Source organism: Bolinopsis microptera, chromosome 4 (assembly GCF_026151205.1).
Source record: "Bolinopsis microptera isolate Bmic1 chromosome 4, MBARI_Bmic_1.0, whole genome shotgun sequence".
Lineage (NCBI taxonomy): Eukaryota > Metazoa > Ctenophora > Tentaculata > Lobata > Bolinopsidae > Bolinopsis > Bolinopsis microptera.
This window is the reverse complement of record NC_087075.1, coordinates 3,582,554-3,602,804: the sequence shown is the minus strand read 5'-3', so window position 1 is coordinate 3,602,804 and position 20,251 is coordinate 3,582,554. Positions and strand designations below refer to the sequence as shown.

The window sequence follows — 20,251 nt, the reverse complement described above, 5'->3', positions numbered from 1 at the left end:
TATATATAGAGGTTACACTTTTTTTTTAATCTAGACACTTATTTTACTTCGGTGTATTCCAACAGCCACAATGTTACACAAGTGCAACCAGCCAATTACAGGAAGCCGAAGGATCTTTTTGGCCAGTGACGGTTAAGGTAGTGTGTACCATACTTTCTTCGTCCGAGACTTTGCTGCAATGTGCAGCTCCTCATTTAACCCTCACACCCGATTTCTCGAGTATTCGGCTGAGTAGACCGGGGGGCTGCATAGACCACTCATGATCCTTAGCTGAACGTCGACGACGCTCACCCCACGACCAGGCAGTCAGTGGGTTTCGAACTCGCAACCTAACGATTGTAAGACAGGCGTTCTAACCAACTGCGCTACCTGGCCGCTCGAAAAGTTAAGGAGCATAATGTAATCATAGTTTATGATATATTCATAGTATTGATATTGAGTCTTCAAAGGATATTAAATATATAGGGACCCTATAATAGGGTCTACGGTGACAATGTCCATACTCCACCAACTGTGCAAATTGGGTTGTCTACTAGATAAAAAGTGCAATCAGCAAAACATCGTTTATAAAAAAACTGGGTAACAAAATATTGAACGATATATCACAACCAAACAGAATTGTCTTTTTCTCCGGTTTGGTTTCAGGTAGATATTATTTAGTCTCACTGTAAGGGCACCAACAGAACGCTATCTTATACATAAGGAAAGTAGCTAGAGCGTACACGAAGATAGTGGTGGCTATAATAAGAAACACCTTCCAGTACCTGTACGGGTCTCTCTCCTGTAACCACTCATCAGCAAACTCAGCGCTCATCTCCAACACACCATCACCGTTACACTTGTACGCCACTAAATCCTCACAGTACGTATCACACGTTTTCCTGCACGTCCGACTGAACCACTCTTCTTCATTGCACGTGTGCCCGTACCAGTGCGCGTCACATTCCAAACATTCCCGTCCCGCCCAGCCCTGCTTGCAGAGGAGACTGCCATTGTTAGAACAGTGTTTGTTAGGGTGGTCTGTTACACAGTGCACGTTACACTCAGCTCCGTACCAGTTTACAAGACAGGTCTCACACTCTGTACTGACATCTCTGTTACCTTTACAGTCCTTATCTCCGTGCTCAGTGCACGTGTAGAGAGGGGAGGAGATGTTGCAGGATTTACTACACGTGGGGAGACCGTAGCGACCTGGCTTGCATCGTACAGCTCCTGTTAAAGGGGGGCAGGTTCAAGGATTTTTGTCCATTATAATATTAAATGGTAAGCAATATAACTATTACTTGCAAACGTATTGAATAACTAACCAAAGCAAATGCACCAGTTGGTAAAACTTAGTTTATTTTATAACTTTAAAAAATCTAAAATTTTAATAGTTTGCCTACCGGTTAGTGGATCACATTCCTTGAACAAAGTTTCTAAACAAGACACTTCACATGATGTACCATAGTGGTTATCTATACACGAGCTGCACATATTCTCTTCTCCTGCAACATGGGAATAACATGGGAATAATATGGGAATAATATGGGAATAACATGGGAATAACATGATAATAACATGTAATGGGAATAACGTGGGAATAACGTGGGAATTACCAATAGTTGCTAACAAAAAACAAATGATATCCATCTCATGGTTGTAAACGTAAAAGTATAATAGAACAAGGCTTAGTTGTACATTTAACTTTTGAAAGATACCTGTATAGTTTCTCTTGCACTGAATACCACCACTGTCAAGACAAGTGTATCTCTGTGTCTCCTTGCAATATATATTACAATCCTCACCGTACCTGAATGATAACTGTTACTCGATGAAACAATAAGTTTTATTTTACATTCCTTTAAAACACAAATTGAATTATATTATTATTATTAGAGCTTTAACCAAGTTAGTTAGAAATAGTTAGAAATAAATTGCGACATATCAGAGCTACTTCAACTAGTGAGTTTGTCCAATTTAAGGTTAAGGCTGGATTTGGACGAGTCATTTTAGAGCCTAAGAAATAATTTCAAACGGTATTTTGTCGAGCTGAACATCCTGCGCCCATTGAACATCGTCGAATTTCTTGAATCTCAAAAATGGTGAGCTTGAGGCCAGTCTTATAGGTTCCAATCCGACGTATCAGAGCTACTTCAGCTATTGAGTTATGTCCAATTTAAGGTTAAGACTGGATCTGGACGTGCCATTTTAGAGCCTAAGAAATAGTTTCAAACGGTATTTTGTCGAGCAAAACATCCTGCGCCCATTGAACATCCTCGATTAACGATTTGCTTGAATCTCAAAAATAGCGAGCTGGAGACCAGTCTTACAAATTCTACTCCTACGTATCAGAGCTACTTCAGCTATTGAGTTATGTCCAATTTAAGGTTAAGATTGGATCTGGACGTGCCATTTTAGGTAATTACTAACCAGGTGGACTTGCAGAGTTTCTCTCCTTTGTTAGTACAGGTGTATTTATCAGTCTCGGCACAGTACGTGCAAGGGTACCAGTCCTGCAAAGTGGAAATATAATAATCTCACCTCAATACAGTTTATATAGTGAGTATTGGTGAGTATTGGTGAGTATTGGTGAGTATTGGTGAGTATTGGTGAGTATTGGTGAGTATTGGTGAGTATTGGTGAGTATTGGTGAGTATTGGTGAGTATTGGTGAGTATTGGTGAGTATTGGTGAGTATTGGTGAGTATTGGTGAATCTTTCGACGATACAGCCTCTTATAAGAGTGGAGCCATTGAGACTTGGGAAATTAGAAAACTTCTCCCAGTGTTTTAATATGATAAATATCTTTGAGAATTTGTGGTTAAAGCTCTGATTTCACCTTGTGATAAGACATTAGAACTTACTTTATTACAAGATTTGCAGCTGTCAACAGACCAGTGCTTCTCCTTACAAATCTTCTCACCTGTCAACTTATTGCATGTCCAATAGCGGTTTTTCTCACAGCTCACCTGGTTTTATACGGAGTAAGTTCTTTCCTTCCATCGGTAAACTTAAAGACCGCATAAAATCTCTGACGATTAGGAATTGTAAAGTTGTTTCTATTATAAGTAATAATTATAATTAATTATTTTACTAATTATAATTAATGAGCACCTGACAGTCATCTCCGTAGAAGTCGGTCTGACAAGAGTCACACTGCTTACCAACCCGGTTACCAGTACATATTCTGTTACCTTGGATAGTACAGGTGTAGTGGGGGGAGCTGGTGTTACAAAATACCTGAGGGGGAGCTGGTGTTACAAAATACCTGGGAGTGATCTGTTAGTACATAATGCCAAGATGGGGGTTCTTAAAGGTGCACACCGAGATATGGAAATTTTAACAAGTTTGTTTTGTTACTCAATCTCATAGTCAAACGATTATATTAACTTCCGTAAAATTTAGACACCCACCAGTGAGAGTATCGCCCACTAATTGAATAATAAAGTTAGGGTCGCTCGAGTAGATCCAGCATACCATGGCTCTCTCTACTCTCCTCTAACTATTACATACTACATAGTTTACATTTGTATTGCCACGTTTAGTCTCTGTTCACGCAATCATGACACATTCGTTTTACCCGGTAATACTGATCAGTGAGCAGTAGTAGTTTGTTATTGTTAACACGATTAGTTTATTCAACTATATGCCATCTCTTATCACTAGTTACAAGTTATAATATTGCGAGTTAATTCAGTATGCTTAGTCACATTCAATGCTTCAATACTCGAACGATGTTACAGAAATAAAGTAGCTGAATGCAAATGGCTGAACAACCACCTTCGAAGAAGAAGCAGAAACCAGGAGGATCATTTTGTGCTATGGGTGGTTGCTCGAATCGTAGTAGCAGAAACAAAATAAGTGATCACAGTGGAAGAGGATTTCTAAGATACAACAGACTACCCACAGATCAAGCTTTAAAGAAAAAATGGGTTTTGAGGATGAATAGAGATTCACGATCATGGCAACCTAGCTTAAGTACAAAAGTTTGTACTGATCACTTTTTCCTGAGTGACTTCCAAGAGGGCGATTTGAAACGATATCATGCTCGAACCAATCCTGAAACTCGCACATTGATTCGCTTGAAAGTCGATAGTGTACCAAATACAGATCGAAAGACTGGTAGTTTCGCCAACCCGCTAGTCCAAAGAAAGTCAAAAAGACCACCCCCTAAGGAAAGACTAGTTGAAATGCAAACGGCTGGGTCAACTGATGGCATAGATATTGAGCAGGATATAACCAACGATTCCTGTTCCGTGAAAGGCCAGTGAAATTCACTTTGTCAAGCTCAGATCAAGCTCGTGCCATCTTGAGCAAGACTAAGCTACTAAGACATGTATAGGGGTTTAGTTCAGTTTACATTATTCCTGATAGATCAGCTGCAGACAGGATAGCCTACAAGAAATGTGTCGACCAACTGCTCAACAAAAGGACAACAGAGCCGGACAAAGTTCACGTTATCAGGAACTTTAGAGTCGTTAGCTCGGAGAAGGAGCCTTGAGAGTTTTATATTTTCTATAAATACAATATTATATGTTTTGATTCATTGATTAATTAGTTTTTTGCAAGGGGCCAATGTTATTGCGGGTGCGGTATTCAGTACTGCACACTTCCGTGTTTTGGTGACCCGTCTTTCAATACATAATTTGTGTTTCGATATACTGGGCTACTGGATATTTAGGCAATATTGGTTTTCTCCTTTTATATCTGGGTTTTTCTAGAAGCATTCATTTCTCATTTCTGTATAATTATGTATTGTTTGAAAAGATTTAGAAAGATTAAAAATATGAGAGATCATCGATAAACAAATTAAATATTTTAAGTGTAAATACGGCACACCAAAGTTTTATCAAGCTAAGATGTAAAATCGTAAACTCCATATCTGCCCAATGCCCATGAGTCCATAACTAACCTGACACTGCCCCCCAAACCACATGTCTTCACAATGCGCGCACTCCTCCCCCTTCCACCCAGCTCCACACACACGTGCACCAGTAGAACTGCACGTGTAGCGCGACGTTTGGGGTACGCACGTGATGTTACAGTTCACGCCATAATGGTCATCGGAGCAGGAGCTGCAGTTCGGACCTGGGCCGGGGTTTTTATAAACAGTTTACAGTACATTATATGGGATCTGTTATTCTGGTTAACTTATTATTCCACCATTCACTTGAAGATCTGTTGCCATTGATGACTGAATGAACTGATTATTGAACTGTTTTGAAGGGTAGTCTTCATCATACGGTTACATTTCACTCAATGAGTCTGCTCACCAGTAAAGGGTTCCTCACACACTCTCGTACCGTCTTCTCCACACAGGAACTGCCCTGGTACAGGATGACACGTCATGTTACACGCTGCTCCGTATTGGTTTTCGGCACATGTTGTGTTCTTCTCGCAGTCACCTCCTGGTCATAAATACAGGGTGACAACTGACTATTATTACCATCATCTCCTAACGGCTGATACTCGTAAAATATTTGTTCCAAGACCGTCGACGAGTCCAACTCGGCGCCATCTTGGTAGGTTATTAACCTACAACATCACCTTCTGGTTATATTATAATGATTTTTGAAATAGCATAATATAATGTCATTTTCAAGACGCTTACGGCTTACCCATCTGAGTATTTTAAAACTTCAAAGTTCAATCACAGGGTTCTGTAAATTTGAGGGTTTGGTGAGTTAAAAAACTGCCTGATTGAAGAGGAATGTGTTGATTAAACCAACCTACAGCAGGGTATTTACACAGCTTGTTCCCATGATCAGTGCAAGTGTAACGTGCTGTATCTTTACAGTACCGCTCACAGTCCTCCCCGTAATGGCTCTCTTTACAGACCTTCCTGCCTGTAGATCATAGTTAGCTATGATACAATGATACAATGATATAAAAGTGATAAAATTACTTTATTGAGTATACAATAGTATAGTAACTTAGTAATCCTGAAATAATTTAGGTTAAAAACAAGTCTAACTATTTACAGATAACGGGTGATGAATAAAAAATGGGACTACATGTTTTTTAGCCCTCAGATTCCACCTGAACAAAATTTTGATATTTTACCACAACCACCAGTTACTCTGAACGATACTCGAACAGTTTCCACCCCCATTTGAATGTTATGCTTAAGACGAGGGTTCAACACCCATCAGCGTAGCTAAAACCAGTAAGAAGATATTTGAGCTCAAAACCACCTGAGGGGTAAAATTTTACCGTGTGAAAGATCGAAGCTAGGTCAACTATCGGCTTTAGCATGGTCTATAATGGTACCACGTAAAAATCAAAGTGCTTGAAGCCTTGCCAGGTGTTGTTCCTACAAGAAAATATACCCAAAGGGTGGAAGGTGGTTCGTTAGGATGGGGCTAGATCGTATTTTTCTGGGAAAACCACATCTTTATTTGCCATAAGGGCCAATTTCGTCCCAAAAGTTATCGACCAAAGTAAATTTTGACAATCTCAACCCATAGAGGACTTCTTTAGAGTCCTGGCAACACATGTACATGCCCGGAATATGGCTTACAAGCATACATGGGCCTTAGGGCACAAAAGAAGAGACTGCGCCAACACGATTTTAGGCCCAACTGTACAGACGGATTTTTGAGCTTGATGAAAGAAGCCCTCCTGAACCAATCAAAATGGGCTCATGGGCGCTTGTCATTGACCATACTCGTTCAAAATTGCCCGTTTTACAACGCTGTTTCATTGGTTTGAACCAAAAATAGTTTTATCGACACTAAAAAGACCCTTGAAAAAAGTCCCATTTTTTAGTCATCACCCGTTATCTATAGTGTAGACTTTAGAGGTAGTTATATTTAGAGTTACAATACTAAAATAAAGTAGAATATGGGTAGCTCTATTATAGAGTTATGATAAAGGATATGTTGTCGTCTTTATATTGACAATAGAGTAGCATATTGTAGTGATAAGTTGACTGCAGTAGATCCTGCAGAAGCCTACGAGTTTACAACCAAACCTACGAGGTAAATTTTAAACCCTAATAAAGCCTACAAATTAAGCCTACTGAGTCTAAACCCAAATAAAGCCTACAAATTAAGCCTACAAATTCTAAACTCTCTAAAGGCTAATAATATAAAGCCTAAAGGCTAATAAAGCCTACTACAAGTTGAGCCTATAAAACAGTGTACCTGTATCAGGGTGACAGGTGTAGTTGAGGTTCTGTGTACATTTCACCGCACACTTCTTACCGTACAACCCATCTTCACAATCTTTACATCCTGTCTGAGGGGGAGTATTATAGTAAAACTCCGACATACCGTGCACCGATTTACTGCAAACCCCGATATACCGTGCACCGATTTACTGCAAATCCCGATTTACCGCGGCTTTTTCCTTTCTCCCAAACTCCGCGGTAAATTGGAGTTTTGAACTCCGCGGTAAATTACTCCGCGGTAAATTACTGTACAAGGGGAAATTTTGCTTGGAGATAAGGGGGATGTCCATTGTCCCCTCTGGTGTTTACCAAAAAGGTATAAAATTAAAGGTATCTGTTGCTTACTTTTAGAAAATACTTACTGATAAAGGTATCTGTTGCTTACTTTTAGAAAATCATTGTCCCCTCTGGTGTTTACCATAGAGGTATAAAGGTATAAAGGTATCTGTTGCTTACTTTTAGAAAATCAGGGGCCGGAGTATATGATAATATGCTATAAAGGTATAAAGGTATCTGTTGCTTACTTTTAGAAAATCAGGGGCCGGAGTATATGATAATATGCTATAAAGGTATAAAGGTATCTGTTGCTTACTTTTAGAAAATCAGGGGCCGGAGGATATGATAATATGCTATAAAGGTATAAAGGTATCTGTTGCTTACTTTTAGAAAATCAGGGGCCGGAGTATATGATAATATGCTATAAAGGTATAAAGGTATCTGTTGCTTACTTTTAGAAAATCAGGGGCCGGAGGATATGATAATATGCTATAAAGGTATAAAGGTATCCGTTGCTTACTTTTAGAAAATCAGGGGCCGGAGTATATGATAATATGCTATAAAGGTATAAAGGTATCTGTTGCTTACTTTTAGAAAATCAGGGGCCGGAGGATATGATAATATGCTATAAAGGTATAAAGGTATCCGTTGCTTACTTTTAGAAAATCAGGGGCCGGAGGATATGATAATATGCTATAAAGGTATAAAGGTATCTGTTGCTTACTTTTAGAAAATCAGGGGCCGGAGGATATGATAATATGCTATAAAGGTATAAAGGTATCTGTTGCTTACTTTTAGAAAATCAGGGGCCGGAGGATATGATAATATGCTATAAAGGTATAAAGGTATCTGTTGCTTACTTTTAGAAAATCAGGGGCCGGAGGATATGATATGCTTGCTAAGACTACATAATGTTATCATACATTGCACATAATTCAATCACGTTCAATATCTTAAAAACTGGATAGAACGCTAGGTTTTTAAAAAAAGAACCTCGAGTTCAGATAGTAAGAAAATAAGATTATCTCATTAAATTAAGATTAGATTATGAAAAATGTAATTTCAATTACCCCTGTAAAACTTGGATCACATTGTAAGCTTGTGGAGAAAGCGAGGGTACCTGTTGAGTAGTCCTTGTAGAACTGGTCAACTGAGTTGGGCTTGATGGTATCTAGGGATATATCATTATTATGTACATTTAAATAATCTTATCATCAAATAAAATTGTATGTAAAAAGATATTTTATCAGGTGAATGGCAGTAAAATTTCTCTATGTTATCGAGTTACCGGTGTTAAAGGGGAATGTTTTATTAAATATCCTTGTCTCAGGATTATTTACTGCCAAAGTAAAGTTTATCGTCCCTTCTACCATCTTTATTGGAAAAGGATTCGGCACAGGTCCTAAATAGATTATAATTACTTTTAGCTTATTAATCATTCATCGTCATAATTTTCAGCTAATAATTTAAATCATGTTTCGTATTTTTGTCACTCGAAATTCTAATAAAAAAACGGGTGGCAGACAACTGAACCCAATTGAACCTAGTTCCCACGCAGTTAACAGGCACCCAATCAGCTTAATTGGGTGACCAATCAGCTTAAATCCCAAAACGACAACTGAACCCAGGTCATATCACAACTTGGGTTCAGTTGTCCGGTAGCCAAAAAAACCGTTACTCCAGTACCTACTACCTACGAGTATAATAAAGTAATAACAACTATAAACTAACCGAATGTTGTATCATAGTCAGAGAACTTGATTTCTGTTTGATTCCGTTTTAAACTAAATTGTCTGCCGTCATCCGACAGCTGATAATGATCAGCTTTTTGTATCAGGTCACCTGAAATGGGTTACCATGGTCACGTGTTTCTGTGGTGACGTCACGTGTTTCCGTGATGACGTCACGTGATTTTAATTATCTAGTCTAGCTTCAGATCTTATAATTTAGAAAAGTAGTAATCACGATGAGAAAGTAGGCCCCCCCCCCCCCAAAAGTAATAAATAGCTGATTCTCCTAACTTCCTCTGAAGAAGTAAGACTCGACGGAGAGTGAGATAATGTAATGGCAAGTATTATCCAATGCTGCATACCCTCCGCAAGTGTCATTTTGATAACGTTCTAATTTTACGTATAGAGTACCGTCACAGTTCACCTGGGAAAAAGTGAGTTTTAATACTTTCAACACAACTATATAACAAATAATTTGAGGTACTGAGGATGGACGGAAATATTTTACCGATGTTATAAAGATCTTGTTGGAAAATTTTAGAACTCATTCGTTGTTTGATTACGGGAGACATTGATCTTGAAAAAGTAAGTGACGTCAGAGTATATCAGATAAAGCTAATAACGTCACAGTTTGTCTGAAAAAGTTAAACACGTCAGAGTTTATCAGATAACGTTAATAATAACGTCACAGTAATCTGAAAAAGAAAGTTGCATTACAGTTCTCCTGATAAATTGAATTACGTATAGAGTACCATTAAAATTCACCTGGTAAAGTAACACTCTGACCCAGGTGGGTGGAGGACAGTCGCAAAAGCCCCTGGCCCCCCTGGGCCCTGGCCCTATGTAAGCTCTGTGCCCCCCCCCCCCCCCCCCCCATCTGCTTGATAACGAGGGTCGAGGATGATTTAAAGAAATGGAACTCTGTTTTTTTTCTAAGATTCATTTACAGTAAAGGGGAAACGGCTCAGACATACAAATTCTCCGAAAACTTATTAAAACTTCTCTGAAACATGGGCACTTACTACAACATTAAGATTAAGAAAAAAACTGATAAGATAAGATGATCAATGATCATAAACAAAGAGCTTAACTTACGCAGTGAGGAAAGAGGGAGAAGATAAAGAGCAAACAATAACGAATAACGCTAACATCAGTCTCCATACTCCCAGTCAGTATAAAGAACGCACACACCTTCCTGGTACATTAATGAAACCTAAATTAATGTTATCTTCGGGAGAGTCTGACTTTAAGAGGGACCAAATAACTCTAAGATATCAAATAACCAGGTGGTATATGTCTAATATCAATGACCGGCTGTAATCTGGGATACCGTAAAATCTGGCCCTTTATAATTACAATTACCAATCAAACGGCTTTAAGACATCACTTTAGGGCCAATGAGGGGGCCGTATCATTAGTTTAGAAATCTCTCACGAGATTAGAGCAAATGTATCTCCAAGCAAAAAAGTATGTATGCCAGATCTAAGACAAGATAACATTAACAATTTTGTACATTAAATGCTAAATTTTATTGTTGAACAGGCCCTCTAAATGCCTGCTTTAATTTGATTTAAAAGGTGTTGAAGATAACAAAATCACGCATTACGTAAAGACAGTCAAAGTATGAATTCTGTTGGAACGTGTTAGGGTTGTAAATGTTTTAACCAATGCACCGGTAAAAAGATAAATACTTTCCCCCGCTCCATCGTTAACAAAACTACCGTGAAACTACCGCCATACATGGCAAGATTACTGAAGGGTATCTAAAAAATGAAACACATCTGAGAAAAAGTTTCGCTGAAGTTATGGTGGAAGTTGAGCATTAACAATGCTTTATTCTTGATAAATTCCCGAATTTATGACGTCGCGAAGATAAATTATCAGAAAACAATCGTTGAACTTCAGAATAAGATCACTGAAAGTTTGAAAATCTAGGACCTGATTTTTTGACGATTTTTTGATGGCTGTCAATTTTAAAATCGAATCAAAATGTTTAAAATGTCTATATAGCAACATTCTGTTTAAGGATCTCTTTTAAATGATCCTTAGAATATACCCTGAAAGTTTCAGGGTGATTGCTCAAAAACTGTAGGAGAAGATAATAAATTTGAAGTTCGATTTTCAGGGCACGCAATTGAAAATCGCTCACACAATACAATTGTGTGTTATCAATATATTACCAGGGCCTCGCAAAATGTATCTGGGGCTTATCTGTCAATATTATTTTTGTTTATTGAAATTTGAAATCTTCTTTTCTGAATTTTGAATAATTGGCATCAATTAATTCATTAGATGTTATGTCTTTAAGATTAACAAAGAAATAAAACGAGCTTTCAGCGTCTCCGGGTTGTGTACTGAAGCTCTTAGGGCCTCGTAACACATTCACGATTTATGGCTCTGCTGCCCAATGTAATGTGTACGAGATAAATTATTAATAACGTACCACTTGCAGAGTTCAACTGTGGACATGGTCGCTGTACTGTCCGATCAGGATCTCCTCTCTGCTCCTGCACCAAAGGGTGGACTGGAAAACACTGCCAACAACGTAAGTCATTCCAACCGTTTAATTCCTATTAAGAGATTTATATAGAGTATTATATTAGTTGTAAACTTCCTTCACAACTATAAATTAATAATTTAATTGAGTGAATGTGGGGGATGGAATTACAAGGTTATGTCTCATTTCTCAACAAAAAGCACTAATACATACAATTAGTCTTACGCTTTAATATTGAATATATTTAAACTGTCTCTCATTCTTAACAGAAGACATGTGTGCCAGACACCCTTGTCAACATGGACAGTGTGTTTTATCCAACAACTACCCAACCTGTGAGTGCGAGGATGGATATCATGGAACATTCTGCCAAATAGGTAATTGTGAAGTTATAACATAAGATGGTGTCTTTTTGCCTCGCCTTCAACGAAATACCGGAACAATTCTCATTTTATCTTGACCCTTAATGCAGTTTTGAAGATAAAATCCACAACTTGGAGGATCACAATAACAAAAAGGTCCTCATTTCAGAGCAAGCTTGTCGGCAGCACTCCCCTTGTGTACATGGACGATGCATTGAAGACAAAGGCAGACCTAAGTGCATTTGTGACGTGGGCTGGACTGGACCTGCCTGTAATGGAAGTAAGCATTTCTAACATGTCACACTAATTGAAATAGAAGTAAGCATTTTAAAAAGTTAGATATCAACATTTTATTTTTTATTTATTTTATTTTACTTTAAAAAAATCGTATTTTACTAAAAACAAGTTCAGGTCCTTTTTCAGTCAAATTTGACAGTGCAAATACTTTTCAGAAAACCACTGCTCAAAATGTAAGAATGGTATTTGTAATTTTACCACAGGGCAGTGTCACTGCCATCATGGATGGACTGGTAGGTCACAAAGAATATTTTCTTGTTAGGACTACGAGATGAAATATTGAAAAGTTGATAAATTCGTTAATAGGAAATATCATATTTCAATGCAATATCGTCCAAACTAGCTTAAAGTATACAACTTATTGTTATGGTTATCAAACTTAAAATTTTATATGCCTAAAATATTATTCTAGGAGATGATTGCATGGAGAAACACCCCTGTGCATTATATCCCTGTAAACATGGACAATGTAAACTGATAGGACACACTATACAGTGCTTGTGCGAGCCGGGCTGGACAGGAGACCACTGTGACAGCTGTGAGTAATAAGCTTAATAACTGCCTAATTAAGTGAAAGCACACACTTTTCATAGGTTCTATGATCTTGACATTTAGTTTTAAGAAAATTCAATATTAGGAGAAAAGGGGGGGAAAAAAGGGGGGGGGGGGGTGGGACCCATGTAGCTGAGACACCTCACAGCAAGTAGACCAAAGTGGCTCTTGCTTATGAACGGTGCATCAACTACCCGCCGAAGCGGTGGGTTGGGAGTCCCCCCTGGGACCATTTCGTCCGTAAAATTGTATACAATATAAAATAGTACAGATTTACATAAACAAAATGTACATAAACAAATCTAGGAGACCTCAAAGCTCGTCTTCTGGGGGATGAGGTTGAAGGAAATGTCTTGCAGTTCAATATTAGACTAGTACCATATACAAAATTAAGGATTTAGTTCCAAATAAATTTGTTTGTGTTGTGGTACAACTCTCTTTCAGTCGACCGGTGTAGTGACTTAAGCTGTGCTTATGGAGGATGTGTTACTGAAAACGGGCACCCATACTGCCGCTGTAATCCTGGTTGGACAGGTGCCACATGTTCAGCAAGTAAGTTCATGATTATGCCAATCTTCTTCGAACACACTATTTTCAAAGCTAAAAATTTAACAAATCGATATGCAAATGAGCATGGCTTAACAGTTATTACCTGAAAGATTAAATGTTAAACTCAAGTTCAAGATGCGATGACATTTTCAACTTCAGGAACTTTAGAGGTATCAAGACTAACGGAGGAAGCTTCGCCCAATGTCAGTTACAAAGAAATGGATGATGCCTCAAATAATTTCCCCCAATCTTCATCTTGAAATGGCTGAGGGACTTTTGCAAAACGGAGAACACTATTTAGGCTAATACAATATATATTTTACGATGAAATTCTTTTGTGAATGAAATGCAAAATCAATGGTATAAAATATTATACATGCGTTTTTAAATATTTGTTCTTGTCTCATTCAATACAGTTCTTTTTTGATTCTCGAAATGGTAGGAAATCACACGACGGTGACAACAGTTTGTCTCAATGCTTGAGTATACATCAAACTCGACTACAGGTATATTTGTTAATATGTGTGTTCACAGGACTTGAGTTGTTTACAAGAGAAACTCGCTGGGTTTGAAATAGAAACAGAACCTGTAATAAATAGGATTTATTACACCAATAATATAAACTCAAATAGTTATATCAAGTTCCAATTATCCATTGTAAATATATAGTAGTATATAGATCATTGTAAATATATAGTTTAAAGGAATACGTACAGGTTGATACTCTACAATAACATAAATCTTCTTTCTACAAACTTCAACCGGTTCTCATGCTATGAATATATAATATAATGATTAGTATTCTGCTAAGTCTAACAATATTTACTGGGCGGCGCTCAGCCTGTCATTCCGTCAAATCTCTATGATTATGAACATAAATATAATACAAATAGCCTGGAGTCCCCAAGTTAAGTAAAGTGTAAAGGTATATATAAGTTGTTTTAACGTACAATCTAAAGAACAATTTTAAAAACAGCACTTGAATACCATTTTTTCTTTTGTCATTTTAAAATTAAAAAACAAATGGATGATGAAACAAACATTGTACCAAATTTTACGCATTAATCATGTAATTAAAACATTTATTTTTTTTCATCCTACTGAATTAACTTAGCGATATAACTAATTCATTCGCTATGAATTTCATGCTATAAAATTATGATGGGTGGCGTTTAGCTTGATCTCAGTCCGCCACATTTTTATTAATTTGTTTATTTAAATGTTTAACAGGTGATATTTGTAAAATACTTATTTCAAAAACCGTCGACGAGTACAATTCCCGGCGCACGTTTTGGTGAACTGTAAACCTGAATTGAAATCTACAACAATTTTGTCGCAATCCAATCAGCTCATTTCATTAATTTATTAAATACATATATTTTTGTCATATGTTGTATGACCCGCCGCGCACGAAGTGCGCGGCTCCCCCTGTATCGTCGAAGACGATACACTTCACTATAGTGAAGCGACCGTGGGGGTCACCACGTGATACAAATATATTTTGGCAAAAGCCAAGATATAGACGCGCACTTGTGCACATTGGGCTCACAGCGCACGTGTAGCATAAGACAACAACTAGAACGTTTTTTAATAATTAAAAAAGCTAAGAATCGGCCAAATAAGTAAAGTTTAACATAATAATAAAACGTTTAGGAAAATTAATGAATTAAATTTCAATTTCGACTTGCTGTTAACCTGCTAATTATAATAGCCAGCTATTTGGCATTTGCATGTTCAATGTTATATTGTAATCAAAATGAAAACCTTAATGCTATTTTAATGGCCGAATGCACGCAGCACGGCTGTTAAAAAGAAAATAGGTTAAAAACAAAATAGGTAAAAACGGTCGCTTCACTATACTACTATATAGCTTCTTCGACGCTACAGGGGGAGCCGCGCACTTCGTGCGCGGCGGGTCATACAACGTATGACAAAAATATGTAACAGCCTTAAGGCTGTTCATACAACGTATGACAAAAATATGTAACAGCCTTAAGGCTGTTACATATTTTTGTCATACGTTGTATGACCCGCCGCGCACGAAGTGCGCGGCTCCCCCTGTAGCGTCGAAGACTAGAAGCTATATAGTGAAGCGACCGTGGGGGTCACCACGTGATACAAACATATTTAATGTTAAAACTAACATTTACAATTTAAATTATCATTATTTAGGACCTGCACATTTTGTACTTAATTAAGTACAAAATGTACAGCATGACTGATTTGTACTTTTTCAATGAATATTTTACAAATTTTTCGTCGTTAACAGACATTCTGCAACATTATATTGCATGTTATATTTGTCTATTGTTAATAGACTAGACTGGCGCGCGCTACTTTGAAGTACTTTCCATTTCGAGAAGAAAGCAGCGCGCGCTACTTCGAAAAAATTTAGATGAGTAACATCCGTCAACATTATATTAACCCAATGCAAAAAATAAAAAACATAGTTTTAATCATATTTGGTTGTCATTTATTACAAAATCGATACAATCACCATTAGTCATTTATCTTGACCACATGGTTAATTAATACTTGTAAAGTGCTTACGTGGTGCCTAAGAATTTAGTTGGATAAAACACAACTTGTCAAGGCTAGGCTGTTGGAAAGGCTGCTTATAAACTCAAAACTAAAAACTTATGTATCTGTTCAAGTGACATCTGATTTATATTACAGTATAGATGGTAATAATCTGCATCACTGAATACACAGACTGTTAACTGTCGTGTTTTATGTATCATTACATACAACATTGCCTGACCTCCATAACATAAATATTGAAATAGCGTTACCGATTTTTATTTACCATCCGTTGGATCCATGCAAAGTTACACGACGTGTGATAAATATTTGTGTATCATGTCGGTGGACTCGAATTGTTGGAAAACTGTGATGGAGGGTTAAATAGGGAGGGGCCAAATGATAAATAATTTTACCGGGGTACCCCCCTTTGGAGGGGAAACCGACATGTTTCACAGTCACTACGGATAAAAGTGATTTTGCTTCACATAATACATTACACATGAAGAGTTTTGCTCAAGTGTGACGGAATAAAGTCAATAATAAGCGTTGATTGAGAGGTGTAAGTCTCTTTTACAGAGTCAGACAGGGAGCAGGAAGGAAGGAGCTAACTTTCTAACTTGTCATCAATGGAGATAATTTTAATTTCCTACCAGATCTTACAAACAAAACTAAAATTGTTAGTTTAGATTGACTAAAGCAAGAACCGTACAATAGACTTGATTTGACACGAAATCAATGGATTATGACGTTAACATTACAAGTTCTGTTACAACAAATTCCTCACAACCTCGTCTGGGTCCCAGGACAGATCGTATCAGTAACTCTCTTAAAGAAAGAAGGTGGACCATTAAAGGGGTTCACCGTAAGACTCTTATCATAGAGATCAGAGAGAAACTCGTTTCTTGTTTTACGCTCGTAAAGGGCACACTTTCAAGCAAGAACCCCTGGAAAAGTTGGACTAGTAGGAATCATTTTAATGTCTACTTGGGCTGTTTTGAAAATCAAGAAAATGGGGTTGTTCATTAAAGTACATTTTTACCTCTTCTACCTTTACTGAAGCAATCTTATCAAGATGCCTTTTTGTAAGTAATTCAACTTCCAAATATTGTTTCCATACAGATTTGGCGCAGATATTTGTGTTGATTTAAGAATGTTAGTGTGGGTCAGTAAACTGTAACCTGTAAAATTTACCCATTTTCTTAAACTCCATTCTATGTTTAACAAAAAGTTTCGCGTGCAATATTAGAAATATGATCTTCCAGTTCTTTTAATAAGTTGGAAATACGGTAAAATTAGAAAAAACTTCAGATAACCTCGTACCGTGATAGATTCCTGGCAGGTAATGTTAAAATGCCCGCTTCTGTAATAAACGTGTGGTTTTCAAACCTTGTCAGAATTTTCAGACATGCTTCAAAGTTCACTTCCTCTACATTCCCAAAACTCAGATGGAATTCTTTAACAAACCGATTGTACGATTCTGACACGAGTTGATTTAATTGAGTCAATTTTCGCTTCCTGATAGAATTGTGCCTTCGTAAAATGAGAAAATTATAAATAACACGACTCAAAATACAGGGTCTGTGATTGTTGCGGTTAATGAAGTATGCCTTGTTAGCCAGATCTGCAAAATCTAATCAACCGTAAAACCACCTTAACTAAATTAACCGATATAAGGCTAGTTATAATTAACATGTATTTTGATTTATGTGCGGCTGAAAACTCGACACGAACTTTTTATAGACAATATTCTGCAGTCTCTAATTAAAGTAATTAGTATAAAAATAACCATTAGTGGTATAGATGGGAAGTTTCTGATAATATGGTTGTTCAGTAATCCTTCGTAATTATTCTTGGGGAGGTCTTCGATCTGAAACAGTAGATTTTTAGATATTTATTGAGGGCTTTTAATTGTACTAATAACATAGGTACCACAAAGTTAGTAACTGTTCCTTTTTTTCAAGATTTACGGGGCGTCCTAATAAAAGCGGTTGTCCATAATTAATTATTATCCTTTTACCGTTATGAAAGCAAATAAATGTCATAAATTTCCCCACAACACGTTTTCTTTCCTTAAAAACGAAAGCACACTTTTCAAAACTGCCTCTGTTTATCACCTTGTTGGTAATTTAGTTTTCTACAGCTTTGCTGTTTCCGGTTTACCACAGGATGTAACAATACACATGTAACCGCCAAGTTCCCCCATTTGAAACCAATTAATTCAGCTTACCTTTGACAGCTTATCCTTGAATTTTAACATACAACTGCCGCATCGAATGCTCCGTCTGTACAGTTCCGCACTTGTTGAACGTTGTACACAGCATCAGTCCACTATAGTACAGGATACTTGAAGTGGACTGAGAAGTTTAAAGTATTAGACAAAAACAACAGTTCACAAAAACGCAGTTACTGGTGGATTTAAATAATGTTATTAATTTATTCAATGAAAATATCATCATTGCTCGCAACTTTTAACTCTACTTTCAGAAGTGAACTTATTTCTTAAACATTGCTTGAGCGCTCCTTCTAAGTTTCTCTCTCAACAATTGATAGTCTTATACACAACTGTATCTGTCTTGGGAATTCTCGCAGTTTGGATACTGCTTCACCTTCATTACTGAAATATCGTGGCTCGTTTATAACGAAGGTAACATGTGTAAATTGATAATATACTACAATAATCTATTATTAGCAAGGGGCACAGAGGAAACAGGGAAGATATGAGAAGAACCTCTGGATGTGATGGTCTACAGTTGTACTATAGATAACTTATAGTAACGAAGGTAAATTCAAAGATAACTCACCTATGATATCAAATAGTCTATTTTAGCAAACAGCTGTTGTTCAATTAAAGTAATCTGCCTGGGCAAGTTCTACTGGGTGTAGCTGAAACAATTTATATAAATTATCTTCGGAGCCAGAGTGAATATCAAGGAAAAACAAAAGTTATTGTGTTTATAAAATATAAGATTTTGAAGTGCAAAACATACAAAATATGCAGGAAGAAACGTAAGTAATGTTCGTACAGTAAGTATGCTGTATTTGATAGGTGTTTTGGTCAGATACCACAAGGTATCGGGAGGAGGTTTTCTTCTTCGTCAGTACAAATGTGATACTGTCTATTGTTTCCAATACTCATTATCTTAGTGCTGTTGTCGGGGTCCTCTATAAGCTTTTCTATCAGTTTTCACCCATTTTAGCAGCCGGTGTGTTCTTCTTACAACTGATAATCGAAAATTTTACAGTTCAATCCTTCAGCTTCATCTAAGGAAATCGGACCTGATTTAGCATTTTATTACTGTTAATCATTATTTCAAAACATCATAACATTTACAATATGGTAGCACCATGGACGTGGCACGTATTGCTGTAATTCTCGGAAATTCTTTAAAAATTGTTTTAAACGCGATATCACGCGATATATAACTTTGATATCTTCCAGTTTGGCACAGAGTAGGGTTAACGAGTGATAAACTCGATCTTTGAGACAAATCCACTGCTGATTAAAACTCGACTCAACGTTTTTCGAATCCCTTAGGAAGCCTTAATCTTGCTCTTTTCACCGAACATTGGGCCATATAACCGTTATAAAGACTTCCTCTTCAAGGAATACGTCACTCTACAAATTGGCCCATGATAGAAAAATGAGGTTTTAACGCAAGAAGTAAAAGGGAGGGAGGAACAGTGTGGAAGGTAACTAAAGACGAAGCTAGCTTAGAGTATACTGTGACCATGTGGAGCAGCTAAGACTAGTGTTGGTGAGGGAAAAGGGGGAGACGTGGTGAAGTAAAACTCTCGTTGGATGTCCGCATTGTATATTTATTTAGGGGGGGAAGCACGAGCTTATTGGAAAACCGTATATGAAGGTCCGTTGGTAAGGCATTCTTTTTCCTGTATTAACAATTTACACACATGATTAATTTGTTACCTCACAATGCAATATTTTTTGCGAAAACCAAATGTGAGTATAACTCAATAGGTTAAAAGTGTTGTTAAAACATTGCGTTCAGCAAATAAGAGCCTGTATAACAGCGTTTCAGCAATGAGAGCCTGTTAACATTGTCAGGTGACAAGAACTGTGTTGGATTACCAGAAAAGTGGAGTCTCATGAGTTACAGCTCCCGTTTCCTGTTGCCTCCAGCACTGCAGTGTCTCTGAAGTGCGGGTGGGATCTGTTCTAGTGGGGGATAACAGTGTTTTGTGTGTTTCAGCAGCGAATTCCAGTGGGTCTAGAGGAGCCTCACTGTGTTTCAAACCAGCAATATGAGCCAGGTTAGTTTGCTCACTCTGTAGTGCCAGGTTAGTCACTTTCAGAT

General features: G+C 37.3%; 1 protein-coding gene across 1 annotated transcript; it reads right to left on the bottom strand.

The window, feature by feature from the left end:
* Nucleotides 1–534: 534 nt before the first annotated feature.
* Nucleotides 535–10,375, bottom strand: LOC134814421 (protein draper-like). The gene is made up of 15 exons (XM_063822532.1): nucleotides 10,254–10,375; nucleotides 9,450–9,582; nucleotides 9,160–9,270; nucleotides 8,717–8,830; nucleotides 8,499–8,599; nucleotides 7,127–7,220; nucleotides 5,711–5,827; nucleotides 5,255–5,389; nucleotides 4,894–5,069; nucleotides 3,096–3,221; nucleotides 2,846–2,950; nucleotides 2,413–2,495; nucleotides 1,701–1,792; nucleotides 1,386–1,487; nucleotides 535–1,212 (listed from the first exon to the last, which is right to left on the bottom strand). Exons 1-15 carry the CDS (start codon nucleotides 10,317–10,319, stop codon nucleotides 653–655), a joined length of 2,115 nt encoding a protein of 704 aa, XP_063678602.1. The 5' UTR covers nucleotides 10,320–10,375; the 3' UTR covers nucleotides 535–652.
* Between the last annotated feature and the right edge of the window lie 9,876 nt (nucleotides 10,376–20,251).

Coding starts and splice junctions, on each gene's coding strand:
- LOC134814421 (XM_063822532.1), bottom strand. CDS start 10,319: ATGGAGACTGATGTTAGCGTTATTCGTTATTGTTTGCTCTTTATCTTC. Junction 7,221..8,498: donor GTGATCCAAGTTTTACAGGG/GTAATTGAAATT, acceptor ACTCCCCCTCAG/ACAGGATGTAAAGATTGTGA. Junction 1,488..1,700: donor GTGCAAGAGAAACTATACAG/GTATCTTTCAAA, acceptor CCCATGTTGCAG/GAGAAGAGAATATGTGCAGC.